This window comes from Centroberyx affinis, unplaced genomic scaffold (genome assembly GCF_046629955.1).
Source record: "Centroberyx affinis isolate AG114_WGS23_722 - 3 ecotype Tasmania unplaced genomic scaffold, CSIRO-AGI_Caff_v1 ptg007890l_1, whole genome shotgun sequence".
Lineage (NCBI taxonomy): Eukaryota > Metazoa > Chordata > Actinopteri > Beryciformes > Berycidae > Centroberyx > Centroberyx affinis.
In genome coordinates this window covers 33,830-51,757 of record NW_027283959.1, presented here as the reverse complement: position 1 = coordinate 51,757, position 17,928 = coordinate 33,830, and the positions used below count along the sequence as shown (strand labels likewise).

Genomic DNA, 17,928 nt, shown 5'->3' with positions numbered 1-17,928 from the left:
GTTATGATGCAATGAAAACCTTTAACTTACTCAACAAAATCAAATTTAGTGTCAGTCAGCGGTAAGAAAACACATAAAGACATACAGAGGTGGAAAGTAACTAAGTACATTTACTTGAATACTGTACTTAAGTACAATTTTGAGGTACTTGTACTTTACTTGAGTATTACCATTTTATGCTACTTTATACTTCTACTCCACTACATTTCAGAGGGAAATATTGTACTTTTTACTCCTTTTCCTTTATTTGATAACTTAAGTTACTAGTTACTTTGCAGATTCAGATTATTAATACAAAATATAATCAACTAATAAATTGTGATGTATTATTATAGATTACTGTAAGCTACCCAGCAGTATATAAAGTAGTGGAAATCAGCCCCACCTTTTCCAGCTGCAACATTAAAGTGATGCTTACACATTAATGCATCAATAATTATAATTCAATAATATAATATATACTGTATTATTCTGAAATGGGCCATTCTGCATAATGAGTACTTTTACTTTTGTTGCTTTAAGTACATTTTGATGCTGATACTTTTGTACTTTTACTTAAAGTAACATTTTGAATGCAGGACTTTTACTTGTAACAGAGTATTTTTATACTGTGGTATTTCTACTTTTACTTAAGTAAAAGATCTGAGTACTTCTTCCACCGCTGAAGATATATATATATATATATATATATACAGTATATATACAGTATATATTAACTGTACACATGCAGCTTTATTACAGGTTTATAGACTAATCATTGTAACGGACATTTGTTTGAGTAAAGTTTGTTCCCTCAGCATGTTCAGCTGCCAGGTTTGTTTACCGGTTCGATTTCCCGACATAATCGCACATGAATGCAACACTTTAGCCACTGGCCTGGAGTACCGGATGTTGGATTTTCCCAGCGGCACCTGAACGCACTCTGTCTGCTCCTGCCGTGTGTCGGCCATGTTGGCTCGGTCCCACCCAGCTTCCTTTGTTCCCTCTGCAGAGACACCTTCCTCCGCAGCCTGGCCGCCACGCAGTGGGAGAAGAGGAGAAGAAGTAAACACCAGGACACCCTGTCCTCCTCTGATGACATCATCGCCCCGCACCCGCAGCCCGCGGAGGACAGCAGCGTCCCGACTGAAGGCAAGCTCACTTTTCTGCCCAAATAAGAGATTATGGCTCCGCCCCCTTTCAGTCTAACATGAAAATGCAAACACATGAAAACACAATCCAAAAATCCCATTCATTCATTTTCACCATAGATGGAAAAAAATGCGTCCAGATAGAATGTGAAAGTCTGAAGACACAGAGTTTCACTGGCAGACTGTAGGAGAGTCTCAGTCAGTTTAGTCTGCTTTTCCTTGATTGACAGCTGACCTGACACTGTCTGTACTGCTCTGATGAACACACACACACACACACACACACACACACACACACAGGGTGAGGAGGAGCTATGAAGGGTATTTAGCAGTGGAGGCAGAGCCATAATTTGGAGTGTGTGTGTGTGTGTGTGTGTGTGTGTGCAGGCCAGGCGTCCAGAGGAAGCGTCCCCCCCCCCAGCAGCCTGGAGACAGAGGGACACTCTGACTCCCAGAATGACCCAGGTAAGAGACTACAATTACCCACAACCCCCTGCTTCCCTTTGCCTTACTCTCTGTCTCTGTCGTCCTAGCTCCAGCCACACTGAGCGTGTGTGTGTGTGTGTGTGTGTGTGTGTGTGTGAGTGTGTGTGTTTGAGTGTGTCAGGAGGTTTGTGTTGTGATGCTGCTGTGTGTCTGTCTTCATGTCTCACTGCCTGTTGGATCAGCAGAGTCTCAGCAGAGTGGAGCCAGTGGGCCCTCTAGTGGAGGGGAACGGTTATAACACGACTGCAGTGGTGGAAGAAGTATTCAGATCTTTGACTTAAGTAAAAGTAGAAATACCACAGTGTAAAAATACTTTGTTACAAGTAAAAGTCCTGCATTCAAAATCTTACTTAAGTCAAAGTGCAAAAGTATTAGCATCAAAATATACTTAAAGTAGCAAAAGTCAAAAGTAAAAGTTGTCATTATGCAGAGTGGCCCATTTCAGAATCATATATATCATGTTACTGGACTATAATTATTGATGCATTAATGTGTTCATCACTTTAATGTTGCAGCTGGTAAAAGTGGAGCTTATTTTAATTACTTTATATACTGCTGGGTAGCTTAACCTATAAAAATATATCATAATTTATTAGTTGATTTATAATTTGTATTAATAATCTAAATCTGCAAAGTAACTAGTAACTAAAGCTGTCAATTAAATGTAGTGGAGTAAAAAATACAATATTTCCCTCTGAAAAGTAGTGGAGTGGAAGTATAAAGTAGCATGAAATGGAAATACTCAAGTAAAGTACAAGTATCTCTAAATTGTACTTAAGTACAGTACTTGAGTAAATGTACTTAGTTACATTCCACCACTGCACGACTGCACCGCTCCAGGTTATTTCTGTTCATGATGTCACATGTGTTTCCTACCAGGACAGTGCTGTACCATGCACACAGCTCCATGGCTGTGGCTGGCATCTCATTACAATCACCTGTTACTTTCCCATGGCCGTGTGCTGATGGAACAGAGTACTGATGGAACAGAGTACTGATGGAACAGAGTACTGATGGAACAGAGTACTGATGGAACAGAGTAATAGAGTAACAGAATATCCCTGCAGCACACAGCCTGGCTCAAAGGACTGTACAGAGAAGGCAAGGCAGCTTTATTTGTACAGCACATTTCATACACTGAGGAAATTCAAAGTGCTTTACAGAGTAATAAAAAAGAAATAAACATAAATAAAATAAAAATAAAGACATAGGTAAAAAGACAGTGCAAGAGGATTAGAAAGTGAAAAGTGCATTAAAATCACATTTAAAAGAAAATTAAAAAATTTAAAAAAAAAAAGATATAAATAAATAAATATTACGGTGCAGAGTGTTGCCATAGATTTCTTAAAAAGCCCTGCATGGCGAACAGAAATGTTTTAAGCTGATTTAAAAGATTGTAAAGTGGAGGCAGAGTTTCTGGAAGTTTGTTCCAGGCCTGAGGAGCATAAAGACTAAAAGCTGCTTCTCCAGGCTTTGTTCTGACCCTGGAACAGTAAGCAGACCAGCACCTGAAGACCTGAGGGGTCTGAAGGAGATCAGAAATGTATTTTGGTCCTAAACCATTAAGTGCTTTATAAACATGCAACAGAATTTTAAACTCAATTCTTTGGCACACAGGAAGCCAGTGCAGTGAACTCAGCACTGGACTGATGTGGTCCATGCTCTTAGTCCTGGTCTGAACCTGGCAGCAGAATTCTGGATGAGCTGCAGTTGTCTAAGAGCTTTTTTAGAGAGACCTGTAAAGACACTGTTACAGTAGTCAAGCCTACTAAAAATAAATGCATGGACAAGTTTTTCAAGGTCCTGCTTGGACATGAATTCTTTAATTCTTGCAATATTTTTAAGGTGATAGTAGGCAGATTTTGTAATTGTCTTGATGTGGCTGTTGAAGTTTCCATGACTACACCAAGATTTCTGACTTGGGTTTTTAGTCTTCAGTGAGAGGGATTCAAGGTGAGCAGTGACTTTAAGTCTCTCCTCTTTGGCACCAAAAACAATTATTTCAGTTTTATCTTTATTTAGTTGCAGAAAATTGTGGCACATCCAGTCATTGATTTGTTCAATGCAGTTGTTTAGTGAGTTTATTGGACCACAGTCATCAGATGATAAAGCTACAGTATGTAGATCTGTGTGTCGTCTGCATAATTATGATGGGAAATACTGCCTGGATCTGACTGATCAACAAAACACAATGATGTAACAGAATAAAACACAAGGAAACAAAACAAAACACAACACAGCCGACCGAACCGACCAGCAGTCACCACCCAGTCTGTCTGTAGTGTCTGTAGTGTCTGTAGTGTCTGTGTTTCTGTAGTGTCTGTGTTTCTGTAGTGTCTGTGTTTCTGTAGTGTCTGTAGCATCTGTAGTGTCTGTAGTGTCTGTAATGTCTGTGTTTCTGTAGTGTCTGTAGTGTCTGTGTTTCTGTAGTGTCTGTAGTGTCTGTGTTTCTGTAGTGTCTGTAGTGTCTGTGTTTCTGTAGTGTCTGTAGTGTCTGTGTTTTTGTAGTGTCTGTAGTGTCTGTGTTTCTGTAGTGTCTGTGTGTCTGTAGCATCTGTAGTGTCTGTGTTTCTGTAGTGTCTGTAGTGTCTGTGTGTCTGTGTTTCTGTAGTGTCTGTAATGTCTGTGTTTCTGTAGTGTCTGTAGTGTCTGTGTTTCTGTAGTGTCTGTGTTTCTGTAGTGTCTGTGTTTCTGTAGTGTCTGTAGTGTCTGTGTTTCTGTAGTGTCTGTACTAGCGTCTGTAGTGTCTGTAGTGTCTTCATGTGTGTTGTGTCCAGCAGCGTCTGTCCAGCGGCAGTGCAGCACTCTGTCCAGCGACAGGAAGTTCCTGCTGGACATGCTCTACTCCAAAACCTCTGCTGCTGCTCTGAGCCCCGCAGCCACCGACACCACCGAGGAAGAGGGGGACTTCCAGCCCGGTGAGACCGCTGACCACAGACCGTCTGTGTCCTGTCCTGGACCGTTTGCTACTGTAGCATTACAGACCGTCTGTGTCCAGGACCGCTCACTGCTGTAGCGTTAATGTCCAACAGAAGACCGTTTCTCACGACTAACATTATTATCTAAAGGTGATGATAGATGGTCAAGGCTAAGATGACAGTGATGCAGCAGTTTGTTATTTCATCCACTTTCACTCCAACTGTCAAATTTATCATCAGTGGTGGAAGAAGTACTCAGATCTTTTACTTAAGTAAAAGTAGAAATACCACAGTATTAAAATACTCTGTTACAAGTAAAAGTCCTGCATTCAAAATGTTACTTTAAGTAAAAGTACAAAAGTATTAGCATCAAAATGTACTTAAAGCAACAAAAGTAAAAGTACTCATTATGCAGAATGGCCCATTTCAGAATAATACAATATATATTATATTATTGAATTATAATTATTGATGCATTAATGTGTAAGCATCACTTTAATGTTGCAGCTGGAAAAGGTGGGGCTGATTTCCACTACTTTATATACTGCTGGGTAGCTTACAGTAATCTATAATAATACATCACAATTTATTAGTTGATTATATTTTGTATTAATAATCTGAATCTGCAAAGTAACTAGTAACTTAAGTTATCAAATAAAGGTAGTGGAGTAAAAAGTACAATATTTCCCTCTGAAATGTAGTGGAGTAGAAGTATAAAGTAGCATAGCAAGTACCTCAAAATTGTACTTAAGTACAGTATTCAAGTAAATGTACTTAGTTACTTTCCACCTCTGTTTATCAGTTACTATTGGACATTGCCCTCTCTGCCCATTGCCCAGTTGCTCATACTCATTGCCCATTGCCGGCAAATTTTGCCTCATATTTGCCCTAGAAATGTGCCTGAGCGCCTGTGCTGCATATCTGTCACTGCTGGAACATTACCAGCAGCACACTGAGATCAGAGTCAGGTCCGTGTGTGGGTTGTGGAAGTAGAGCCGGAGTGAGAGGTCTCTCTGTTTTCCCCTCTCAGGTGGAGATCTGGGCGGCGTGGGCCGGCTGGCGGAGCGTCTGTCCAGCCTCAAAGCGCGGTCGGGCGAAGTCTCCGCCCCCAGCGAGGACAGCGCCTCCCGCAGGGCGGAGCTGGAGGGGCTGGGGGGGTCGGCACAGGCGGCCCGGGCCAGGCTGGCCGAGGAGCAGCAGGTCAGTTGTTGGCTGATGATGTAAAGTCTGTCTGTAGAGTCTGTAGAACCTGACTCTGTACGTTCCCAGAAGAACCTCATGTCAGCCTCAAGCCGCTGACTTCCAGCCTGATTGGAGTTTTTGATCATTTCCTGCATTCCCTCACTGTTTCACATCACTGTAGATGGTTTTCCAGCTTTTATCACGTTAGGAGATATTTCCTATTTTTCCTTTGTCTTAATTGTTTTTCAAAGTAAATATTCAGAAACAAACTCTGTCTAAAAATTAGGAGTTACTGCCAGTAAAATTGAGGGCAGCTACTTAAAGCTGTAATTGGGTAAAATCAAGCTTTAATTTGAATTAAATTTTACAGATTATAGCTGGAGGAAGAATCTTGCTTTTGCTTGTTTGTTGTCTTGACTGGGTTGTGATTGGCAGGAGGCGGGGCCTAATGTAACCACAGAGAACAATAGCTGTTGGATGAAAGTTTTATTTTGGAGGGAAAAACGCCTCTTCTTGTTTACAAGCAGAAAGTGGAGGCTGTTTGGAATTGAATGGGAGTGAATGAGCCTGAGGGATTTGGCAAGACTGATTTAAAAATATCTTTAATAATGGTGCAGCATGTAAAAACTGTCAGAATTAACATAAAAAGGGACAGAAAACGTAACAAAAAGAGCAAAAATCATGCTGAAATTTTCCTTTATCAAAATTCCCCTTCTATGTCTCTCCTTAGCCCTCTGACCTTTGACCTCCTTACTGTTGGTTGCCTGTAATGTTGGTGCTGTAGGAGGTGAAGCTTATTCTGCTGTTCACTGGAAGTTTAACATGATGTCTGTAATGTGATGTGAATGGAACAGCAGAATCGCCACATCCGGCCGCAGTACAGCATCGACGCAGAGAGCCACGCCCGCCGCCTGGAGACGACCCAGATGACCCCGCTGGGCCCCGGGGGTCCCGCCGACACCTGGGAGCAGCTGCAGCCCAGCGCCGCCGCCCTGCGCATCAAAGACTTGGACTTCTCCGACCTGCAGGACGACGAGGACGTCGACGTCCTGGACATGGACACCTTCGACTCCTCCTCCTCCTCCTTCTCCGGCCTGCCGCCTCCTCCTCCGCCCGTACCGGGCCTGGCCGCGGCTCCGCCCCCTCCCCCTCCTCCTCCCCCTCTCCCGGGTGCTCCGGGAGGAATAGCTCCGCCCCCGCCTCCTCCTCCTCCTCCCCCTCCCCCCGGCGCTCCTCCCCCACCTCCCATGGCGGCGGCGGCGGCGTCTTCGCTGAAGAAGAAGACGGTGAAGTTGTTCTGGAAGGAGCTGAAGCAGTCGGACAGCCCCCGCAGGTGTCGCTTTGGCCGGGGGACGGTGTGGGCGTCGCTGGACAAGGTGGCGGTGGACACCGCCCGCCTTGAGCACCTGTTCGAGTCCAAGGCCAAGGAGCTGGCCGTCACCAAGGTAACCAGGCTCTGTTTTAGCGCTGGGTGTGACCCCTGTCGTTGATAGGAAACCAGTCAAAACCTTTGAAGCGTAGCGCTGTTTAGCTAAAAGATGAAATTTTTTAAACTTCTAAAGCCAAGTGTAGATGGAAAGATACAAACTCAGAAAGAAAGAATATGCAACAGTGCCTTCTTTCCACTGGGAATAAGGAGAAAAATGAGTCAGTGCTGAAAGGTGGACATGTGACTTCAGGCTGCGTTCACACCCAGCATGTTCTGATCGGTTTCTCTGAACTCTGCAGAGTTTCCTCCTTTAGTTGGTTGGTTTGCCCTGGTGAGAACAATGACCTTTGAACTCTGATGGCACCAAATAACAGCACTGAGAGTCTCAGGCCTGTGGTGCGGTTTGTTAATCCAACCAACTACAGGAAACCAAAACGTAAAGTATTATGGGTTGAAGGAGACGGATGCGGTTCTTCATGCTTGGCAAACCTAGCAGAACAAAATGAAGTCTGGACTGATGCTCATATTCAGCTGTTTCTTCATGTGTTCTTAACTGGCACGAACACCACAGAAGAAGAGACAGACAAGTCCATCATGTTAGATAAAGTTTCAGGGAGTTGCAGTTACAGTCAGATTGTTTTGACCCCATCGGCAAAATCTCTAACCTGGTGAGATGACAGGTTCCTAAAACCACACTCCACATTCATGTCCAATAAACGAGCTACTTGTGAGTCATGTGACTTTTGTTTACAAGCCCTGGTTCTCTTGTAATTGGTCAGTTTGAACCTAAACAAACCAAATACAAAAATTCAACAAAGTCAACTTTTCCACTCTGGTTCAGACCAAAGAAAACCAGCTGTAGATGGGATCACACCCTTAGACTGTTTCAGAAGCTCTGTACACTCAGACTAGATCACCTTTCCTTTCTGAATGTTGCTGTTACTGTGTACTGTCTTTAAATTAGGTATTCATAATAATAATCATGCTTCTGTGGAATGAATATGTTTAGAAGGGAGCAGAGGTGAAGAAATCAGAGATCCTGGTTCTGGACCCGAAGAGGAGTAACGCCATCAACATCGGCATGACCGTCCTGCCGGCCGTCCACGTCATCAAGACCGCCATCCTCAACTTCGACGAGTTCGCCATCAGCAAGGAGGGAATAGAGGTAAGAAGCTCTTTCTGCCTGCAGGAGGCGCTGTGGGGCTGGGAGTAATATTACTGTAACACTGTCACATGATTAGAGATTAGCGCTGTGCTAGAGATTAGAGATTAGTGCTGTCCTAGAGATTAGAGATTAGTACTGTCCTAGAGATTAGATATTAGTACTGTCCTAGAGATTACAGATTAGTACTGTCCTACTGATTAGAGATTGGTACTGTCCTAGAGATTACAGATTAGTACTGTCCTACTGATTAGAGATTGGTACTGTCCTAGAGATTACAGATTAGTACTGTCCTACTGATTAGAGATTGGTACTGTCCTAGTCATTAGAGATTAGTACTGTCCTAGTCATTAGAGATTAGTACTGTCCTAGTCATTAGAGATTTGTATTGTCCTAGTGAGTACATCTGTTATGGTACAGCGGTCACTTTATAACTGAGTCTAAACTAAATTTAGCTAAACTGAACTAATCTAAGGTAAACTAGGCTAAACTGAATTAAATTACATTAAGACAAACTAGACTAAGACAAACTAAACCAGACTAGACTAAACCAAACTAGACATGATTAAACTGGATAGACTATACTAGACAAAATAGACCGGACTTGACTAAACCAGACTAGATAGACTAGACTAAACCAGTCAAGACTATGTAGACCAAACCAGACTAGACGAGATAGACTAGGCCAGACTAGACTAAACAAAACTCAGATACACTAAACCAGACTAGATAGACTAAAGCAGAGTAAGACTGAACCAGACTAAGCTGACCCCCCCGCCCCCTGTGTGCTCCTGCTGTGTAGAAGATCCTGACCATGACTCCCACAGAGGAGGAGAAGCAGAAGATCCAGGAGGCCCAGCTGGCCAATCCTGACGTTCCTCTGGGAACAGCGGAGCAGTTCCTGCTCAGCCTGGCCTCCATCAGCGGCCTGACCGCCCGGCTGCAGCTCTGGGCCTTCAAACTCAACTACGAGGCCCTGGAGAAGGTACACAATACTACTAAATACTGTGTACTAACACTTACAGAGGTGCTAGTACTAAGTACGAAGCTCTGGAGAAGGTACACAATACAACTAAATACTGTGTACTAACCCTTACAGAGGTGCTAGTACTAAGTACGAAGCTCTGGAGAAGGTACACAATACAACTAAATACTGTGTACTAACACTTATAGAGGTACTAGGAGGTACTAAGTATGAAGCTCTGGAGAAGGTGCATAATACTAATAAATAAACATTTTGAACTTCAATAGCCTGAAACCTGTACGAAACTGTACCTGTACAAACTGCCACAGCTCCGGCCAATCTGTCTCTGAGCTTTATACCAAAGGAACAAGAGAGGAAAAAGATGTAGCCACAGCCAATCACATCACAGTATTTCATTACATCATCATTTGCCGCCCTGTTCATCCTCTGTTGTTTCTCTCCGTCTCTCTCTCTCCCTCCAGGAGATCGCGGAGCCTCTGTTCGACCTGAAGCTGGGGATGGAGCAGCTCGCCAAGAACCAGACGTTCAAGAGAATCCTGGCGACGCTGCTCGCCATCGGAAACTTCCTCAACAGCTCCAACGTGAGAACAACATTACATTTGTTTTGTCTTTTTCATCTTTTGAGTTTTAATGGCTACAGCCCATGACTGTGAGGTTGTTGCAGAGACTCAGTGGATCCTGGCCACTGAAAAGTCCATGAGTAGAACACTATGAAATGTGTTGATCCATCTCTCCCCGGCCCTTAAACGTAACTCAGAACCATCATTTTTCTTGGGATGAAACGATGTGTAAATGTTAAAACAAGAACAAGTAAAAAAAGCAAAATCTGTTTCCTCATGTTTCTGGATTGTCTGCATCAGGGAAAGAGTAAGAGGAGGAGCCACTGATGTCCAAGATATTGTGTGTGATGTACAGACAATTAAACGTTGTAGCGCCTCCCTAGGGCAATTAGTGCTATTTTGAAAATGCCATAATGGAGCAATGAGACTCATCATTCCCTTTTGAGTTTTGTGAAAATCCAATCAGCAGCGTCTGAGATACAGTACAAGTGTTTCATACATCTTTCTGTTCCTGTTGTCAGACGACTGCAACACTATAAAAAAGTGATTTGATTGAGGATCACAAAATGCCAACTGGCTAACCAAGGCTAATGCTAATTTCTGGTCTGTTAGTATTTTGTGACCCTCCATCAAATCTCTTTTTTATACTGTTTCAGTCGTCAGAAACAGAAAGATCTGTCAGTGACAACAGCTGTATTGTGTTACACACTGTGTTGAAACACTAAATCAGTTTCACAGACAGAGTCAGAGGAGACAGAAAGTTGGCTTCTTAACATTACTGCCAATGGAGGGAACCAATCTATAACCTGCTGAGACGAAGAGGAAGGTGCCTCATTGAATTTATTGCCAGTGCATATTGTTCAAGAGAATACTAAAAATCGGTTCAGAATTTTGTTAAAACAGTATCTCCAAATACTTCAGGAACCATAATTGAATTGTGTGTGAGTAAACTAGGAAAAAATGGTGTAGGAAATAAAGTGTGTACCTGGGTGAAAGTAGAAATCCCCTTGGCAGAGAATGAGAAATGTATTTTAATACCCTATTTTCTTGGAATTACATGTGTGAAAGTGCAGGATGGATAAATATATAATTTAAGAAGGTCATTCAGACAAGGATTTACAAGTTTGCTATTAATTATTGAGGAATTGTGATTGATTTATAATTTTTGTGTTTGGCTTAATGTCTGTTGAAAGGACGACAATATTGTTTCTTTTCTGTATGTACTTGATTGTTAATTCAATGAGATGAGCTGTTTTGTGTGTTGTGTTTATGTGGTTATAGTGTGTGTAAGTGTGTATGACTGTATGTGTGGTGGACCCCAGGAAGAATAGCCGATGCTTATTATGCTGGTGCTAATGGGGGATCCTAATAAAGAAAGGAAAGGAAAGGAAGTGTGTCAGCCATGTTTGTGAAAAGGGTCTGTTACATGACTGCAGTGTTGTCAGTTGTCTTTGACCTGGGGGACAGACAGTGGGAAGAGGGAGTAGTTCAGTGGGTGAAGTTCAGTTTGCTTTATTGTGCCTTCAAACAGAGATTAGATGCAGGCAGAGATTGAGCTCCAGCTTCTGTTTCCATGCTGCTTGTCTGCAGCTTTAATCTGATTTGACCTGCTGCTGCGGCAATAAACATGTCGTCTGTGTGTGTGTGTGTGTGTGTGTGTGTGTGTGTGTGTGTGTGTGCAGGCGAAGGGCTTTGAGCTGGGTTACCTGGAGAAGGTGGTGGAGGTGAAGGACACAGTTCACCGTCAGTCTCTGCTGCATCACACCTGCAGCCTGGTGGTGGAGAATTACCCAGAATCCTCTGACATCTACTCTGAGATCCCCGCCATCAGCCGCTCCGCCAAAGTACCACTCTATTCTTTGTATTCTATTCTATTACGCTAAAATCCCATGACACACCATATTCTATTCTATTGTACTCTATTCCATTCTATTCTATTCTGCCCTTTCCCACTCTAATCTGATTGAAGTGATTGAACTGAGTTAGAAAAGCAGATAACAAGGTGAAGTCTGACCAGGTAGAAAGCAGGTAACCAGGTGAGGTCTTCTTCCAGGTGGACTTTGAGCTGCTGTCAGAGAACCTGGTCCAGCTGGAGAGACGCTGCAAAGCATCATGGGACAACCTGAAGGTGGTCGCCAAACACGAAACCAAAGCTCTGCTGAGGAACAAGATGACAGAGTTCCTGAAGGACTGCACACAGCGAATCATCATCCTGAAGGTCGTCCACAGGAGGGTCATCAACAGGTCAGCACACACACACACACACACACACACACACACACACATACACACACATGTAGAGGCTTAACAGTTGTGTCACAGTAAACTGTCTTGTCTTTAGCCCTAGTCTCTACTCCAAAACATGAAGAGTTGGAGCTTGAGAAGAGTCAGCTCAGTTAACCTGAACAAACTGTTAGCTAGCTAACTAGCCAGCAAACACACTGATGTTAATGTGAACACGCTAACGCTAGCTGCTACTAGATACGTTAGCTAGTGTGCTAATCAGATGTGTTAACAACAAGACAGTGATGGTTAGCTGACCAGATGCTATGGTTAGCTAGCTAACAAGCTGACATTATCTAAACACTAAATCAATCAGATGGATCAGTGATGAAATTATCAGTTCAGACAGAAATTAACCGTCTGTTCAATTCTGTTGAGACGACAGAAACACAGTCAGCTGTTCACAGAGCTGAGGACCTCCAAGATGGCCGTCAAAACGGCACATTGCATCACTTGAACACCCTCTGTACAGGATATTCATGCACACACAGGCAGACAGTATATTTATTCATACATAATACACGCCTCCCTCTCCTCCCAGGTTCCACTCCTTCCTGCTGTTCCTGGGTCAGCCGTCCTCCTCGGTGCGGGACATCAAGGTCACCAGTTTCTGTCGGATCATCAGTGAGTTTTCTCTGGAGTATCGGACCACCAGGGAGCGAGTCCTGACCCACAAACGCAAACGAGCCGCCCACCGAGAGCGAACCAAGACCCGCGGCAAGATGATCACCGAGGTAAACGCTCCCGCCTCCCTGAGCAACCGTCCTCAGAGTGCCGTCGAGCAAGGCACTTCAAGGCACTGCAAGGCACTTCAAGGACTACACCGGACGTTGTGGGATTTTGGCCCATTGGTCTTCTTACCCGCATGCTAACGCTTTAGCATATAGCATGTTCAGTAATTGTGTGTTCATGTTCTGGTGGGATAGTCCGGGAGCATATCTATGTTCCCAGGGTCCTATGTTCCCCAGATTTATATGGCACATAATGGGAACATGACAAAGGGTCCTATGTTCCCAGGGTCTTATGTTTAACCCTAACCCAACCCTAACCCTAACCCTAACTAACCATATTAAGCGAATACAGAGCTGGGGAACATCTTTTTCAGGTTCCCATTATGTGCTATATAGAGCTGGGGAACATAGGACCCTAGTAATATAGGACCTTGGGAACATAGGACCCTTTGTCATGTTCCCATTATGTGCCATATAAATCTGGGGAACATAGGACCCTGGGAACATAGGAATGACTCCGAAAGTCCGACATCCAGGACTTCAAGTCAGCTGCTAAACAGCGTTGCATTCATGTGCTATTTTGTCGGAAAATCAAACCAGGAAGAGAAACGATAAACAAACACAGACATCCTGCAGCTAAACAACTTCATTCTAACAAATGTTGGGTTGGTCTGACTATTTTCTCCTTCTCTCTTTCCTCTCTCTCTCCTCTTCCTCCTCCTCTCTCTCCTCTCAGACGGAGAAGTTTTCGGGGGCGGTCTCTCCTCAGGACGGCTCCTCCCCCGTCTCCATGGCGGCGGAGGCGGAGCCGGGTCAGGAGGAGGAGCACGAGAACATGAAGAACCTGCTGATCAGCACAAGCAGCAGCAACAACTTGGCCGTCGATCAGCGAGGCCTGAGGCGCTCCAGAGCCGTCCGCAGTAAGACAGACACACACTCACTCACTCATTCACTCACTCACTCACTCACTCACTGACTCACTCACTCACTCACCCACTGACTCACTCACTGACTCACTCACTCACTCACTCACTCACTCACTCACTGACAGACTCACTCACTCACTGATTCACTCACTCATTCACTCACTGACAGACTCACTCACTCACTCACTGACAGACTCACTCACTCACTCACTCACTCACTCACTGACAGACTCACTCACTCACTCACTCACTCACTGACAGACTCACTCACTCACTCACTCACTGACAGACTCACTCACTCACTCACTCACTCACTCACTGACAGACTCACTCACTCACTCACTCACTCACTGACAGACTCACTCACTCACTCACTCACTCACTGACAGACTCACTCACTCACTCACTCACTCACTCACTCACTCACTGACAGACTCACTCATCCATATCCACAGTGCTGGTTAGTGTCTCTCCATGTAATTAAACTCACAGTTTAACTACATTTGATGCTTTTAGTAGTTTTATAGTTGTACTGTACTGTAGTACCATGTGAGTGTGTTAGAGTGTGTTAGAGTGTGTTAGAGTGTGTTGTGTGTCAGTAGTAGATGTCAGTAGTAGACCTGGTTCTGGTCTGGTCTGCAGGTCTCGGCAGGGTGAGTCCATCCCAGATGTCGATCGCTAAAGAAGACGGGGCCGGCTCCCAGGACGACGCCACCGACGAGATCATGGACCGGCTGGTCAAGTCCGTTACCCAGAATCCCTCAGACAGGGCCTCCAGCCCCAAGACGCGCAAACGATCCCGCCTCAACAGGAAGTCATGTGAGTACACGGGCTGATGTGATTGGCTGTTTGCGGGTCGTTGTCATTTTGACATTTTAGAGAAACTAAAGGGAAAGAATACAAACTGTAACAGGCTGCAGGAGGGAAAGAGACGAGGAAAAACCTGGAAACTTTTTCTCCGAGCATCAGCAGAGACTGGTGAGGAACAGGAAGTCAAGCTGCCGAGGGTCTCTGGTGTTCCTGGTGCTCCTGGTCAGGTCCAGGTTTTGGTCCAGGGTTCATTCTGCAGTTTGGTCCAGGGTTCAGTCCGGGTTTCAGGGATCAGTCTAGGTTTCAATCCAGGGTTCAGTCCGGGTTTCAGGGTTCAGTCTAGGTTTCGGTCCAGGGTTCAATCTGCACTTAGGTCCAGGGTTCAGTCCAGGTTTCAGTCTAGGTTTTGGTCCAGGGCTCAGTCCGCGCTTTGGTCCAGGGTTCAGTCCAGGTTTCGGTTCAGGGTTAAGTTCAGGGTTCAGTCCAGGGTTCAGTCAAAGTTTCAGTCAAGGTTTCGGTCCAGGGTTCAGGGTTAAGTTCAGGGTTCAGTCCATGTTGGGTCCAGCTCTGGTCCTCGGCTGGCAGGAGGTGAAGGCCGGTGGAGCGTCAGCAGCAGGTTCAGACCGGTTCAGACCGGTTCAGTCTCTGTGTTCAGCCATAACAGCAGCATGTGTCCAAAACAGCTGCTATCTCTCCGGCTTCTTATCTCTGTTTTCACTTCCTCACTAAATCCCCCCGGCGGACTCTGTCACACGGTCTGCCGGCCGGACCAGGCTCTGAGCTGCACAGGGAACAGAACCACAAACCCTGAAAGTACTGTGAAGTCACTAGGTACCTCAGATCAGGTTAGAGGTCTGCATGGGGCTGGAAATGAAGCCCGAGCCCGCGATGTTCAGGCCCGACCCGAAACTAAGCCTGACTGTAAAGCAACATTTGAAGCCGAAACCCGACCCGAAACCCAAAGTCAAAACATTCCTATTTAAAAGTCATAGCCTCGTGGTCTGTGTATTTTTTGGTCATTCTATTTTCTTTTCAGAAACAGGAATTTAAAAAATCCACAAATGAAAAACGGAAATAGAAGGCCTTTATCATTTGTAAAACAGAAAATGAGAGAGAGAGAGAGACAGAGAGAGAGACTAGGAAAAACAGAAAGTCATGAGAGACTGAAGAAGCCAGAGAGAAAAAGAGAGAGAGACAGAGAGACACCAAAAGAGAAATCGGAGAAAGAGAGAGAGAAATGTGCAAATTTAAGAACTAAAAGCCCTGAGAAAGTGGATCAGAAAAAGTTTTATTTTCTCCTGATGTCAAAGTTTTGCTGGTCAGAAACGGCAGATACTGCAACATTTATAAAGGACTTGATTTTCCCTTCATCATTTGTAAAACAGAAAATGAAGGAGTAAAATGAGAGAGAGAGAGAAATTATTTATTTATTTAAAAACCAAGCCCTACCCGACATACAGTCTCGGGTCCCGTCGGGTTCGGGACGGGTTGCAGACCTCTAGATCAGGTAGTGGACTCAGGTAGTTTTGAGGTACTTGTAACTGAGTATCTCCATTTTCAAAAAGTGGAACTTCACAGCAGATCAGTCTCTACCAGTTAACTTTTCTAAATGTTCTGAAGACATGAGGAGGGTTTTATTGTTTTGGGTCGGCCGTTGTTAGGAGGAATCCACCACCGAAATGTTACTGAAGTACATTTAAAGTTCCATATGATTCAGTTTCAAATCCCCTCTGTCTCAGGATCAGAATAAAGTTCTTCATGATGTTCTGCAGATAAATGTAGTTTAGTTCAAAGTTGAATTGAAGTCTAATGACAGATGTTTGTTTTGATGATTTTACTGATCTTCAAATCTCTTCCTTCAAATCAAAAATGAGGCCAAGTTCATACAAGCTCAAACCCTGTGTGCTGCTGTACTAACGCTCCTGTGTGTGTGTGTGTGTGTGTGTGTGTGTGTGTGTGTTGCAGTGCGCAGGACTCTGAAGAGCGGCCTCAGTGTGGATGTGGTTCAGGCTCTGGGTCTCAACAACAAGACGGGAGACAAAGTCTGAGCAGAGACAGCAGACACACACACACAGTAACACACACACACACACACACACACACACACAGTAACACACACACACACACACACACTGTCTACAGACTGCTGGCCACAACAGACTGATCTGGAAGCAGCGTGGAAACTAGAGGCTGAGCGAGATGGACGCTGAGACTGACTGACTCGTTGACTTATTGACTGACTTATTGATTGACTGATTGATTGATCGATCTATTGATTGACGAAAGAGCTCAGAGAGACTGAGCCCAGAGCAGCAGGCCCAGACAGAGCAGAGCGTCCTGCTGAAACGTCACAGGAAAGACCAACAGAGACGATGTGAGGACCAGGTTCTCCGTCCAGAGGGGTCAGAGGTCAGAGGTCAGAGGTCAGGCTGCTCCTTCAGGACTTCAGGACTCCTGATCTGAGGAGAAACTCCAAGCTGAACAAACCTCCAACATTTCCCTCTTTTTCTACCCAGGACTCTTTGGATTTGGACGTTTTAAGCACTGAAAACTGTAGAAAAGAGAATTGCTCATGTGCAAAAATCCATGAAAGATCCGTGAAAGATTTGTGGATTTCAGAAAAATGTAGTCCTTAAAAGTTATTGAAAGTGAATGGAAAGCCTTGAAAGTGCTCAGCAGCATGCCTCAGTGTGTGATGGACAGTTGGGATCGGCGTGAGGCTCTGTGCGGCGTGAAGCTGCCGACGGGTCGGTCCGGAGATTTCACCAAAACTTCACCGAAGGTCACTGAAATGTCCTTGAATTCGATGTGTGAGTAGAGGAGTGTGGGAGCGTTTCAGATCACACACAAGATTCACATGAAACAAAACACAGCGACTTGTTCAGGTTCTGTCACTCTGGTGTGTGTGTGTGTGTGTGCGTGTGTGTGTGTGTGTGTGTGTATTAAATGCCACTGGTAGTCTCACCACACCAAAGATGAACGGCTCTGCTGACCGTTTTAAAGTTCTTGTTTGTATTTTCTGTAAAAAAAAAAAAAAAAACACCATTTAATCTAAAAACTATAATTTTCTGAGCACAGGGCTTCTGATGTGAGAAATGAATTCTGATGATTATCATGTACAGTTGTTGCCTTTTTGCACTGGGAGTCGGTTGGTTTAAGTTAATGTGCTGTCACTCCCTCTGTTGTGGTTTTGTGAATGTGCCGCTGTCAGCCGAAGGATCCTGAAACACTTTTAACCTGAGAGGAAATCATCATTTTATAGAAACGTTTTGAATGGAAGACTGAGTGTGTTCCAGCAGTTATTAATAAACGTTTTTAAATAAGAA

The 17,928-nt window shown here is 44.3% G+C and overlaps 1 protein-coding gene across 4 annotated transcripts; it reads left to right on the top strand.

The window, feature by feature from the left end:
* Positions 1-802: 802 nt before the first annotated feature.
* fhod1 (formin homology 2 domain containing 1) lies at positions 803-17,928 on the top strand. 4 transcript variants are annotated; one of them, XM_071514021.1, is made up of 14 exons: positions 803-1,131; positions 1,518-1,595; positions 4,397-4,534; positions 5,565-5,734; positions 6,571-7,161; positions 8,155-8,310; positions 9,110-9,292; positions 9,754-9,873; positions 11,535-11,696; positions 11,906-12,096; positions 12,677-12,869; positions 13,603-13,786; positions 14,435-14,611; positions 16,568-17,928. In XM_071514021.1, exons 1-14 carry the CDS (start codon positions 855-857, stop codon positions 16,648-16,650), a joined length of 2,703 nt encoding a protein of 900 aa, XP_071370122.1. In that variant the 5' UTR covers positions 803-854; the 3' UTR covers positions 16,651-17,928. The 4 variants fall into 4 exon arrangements, with proteins under 4 accessions (XP_071370122.1, XP_071370121.1, XP_071370120.1 ...); XM_071514020.1 differs by having other exon boundaries at positions 4,394-4,534; positions 6,574-7,161; XM_071514019.1 differs by having other exon boundaries at positions 4,394-4,534.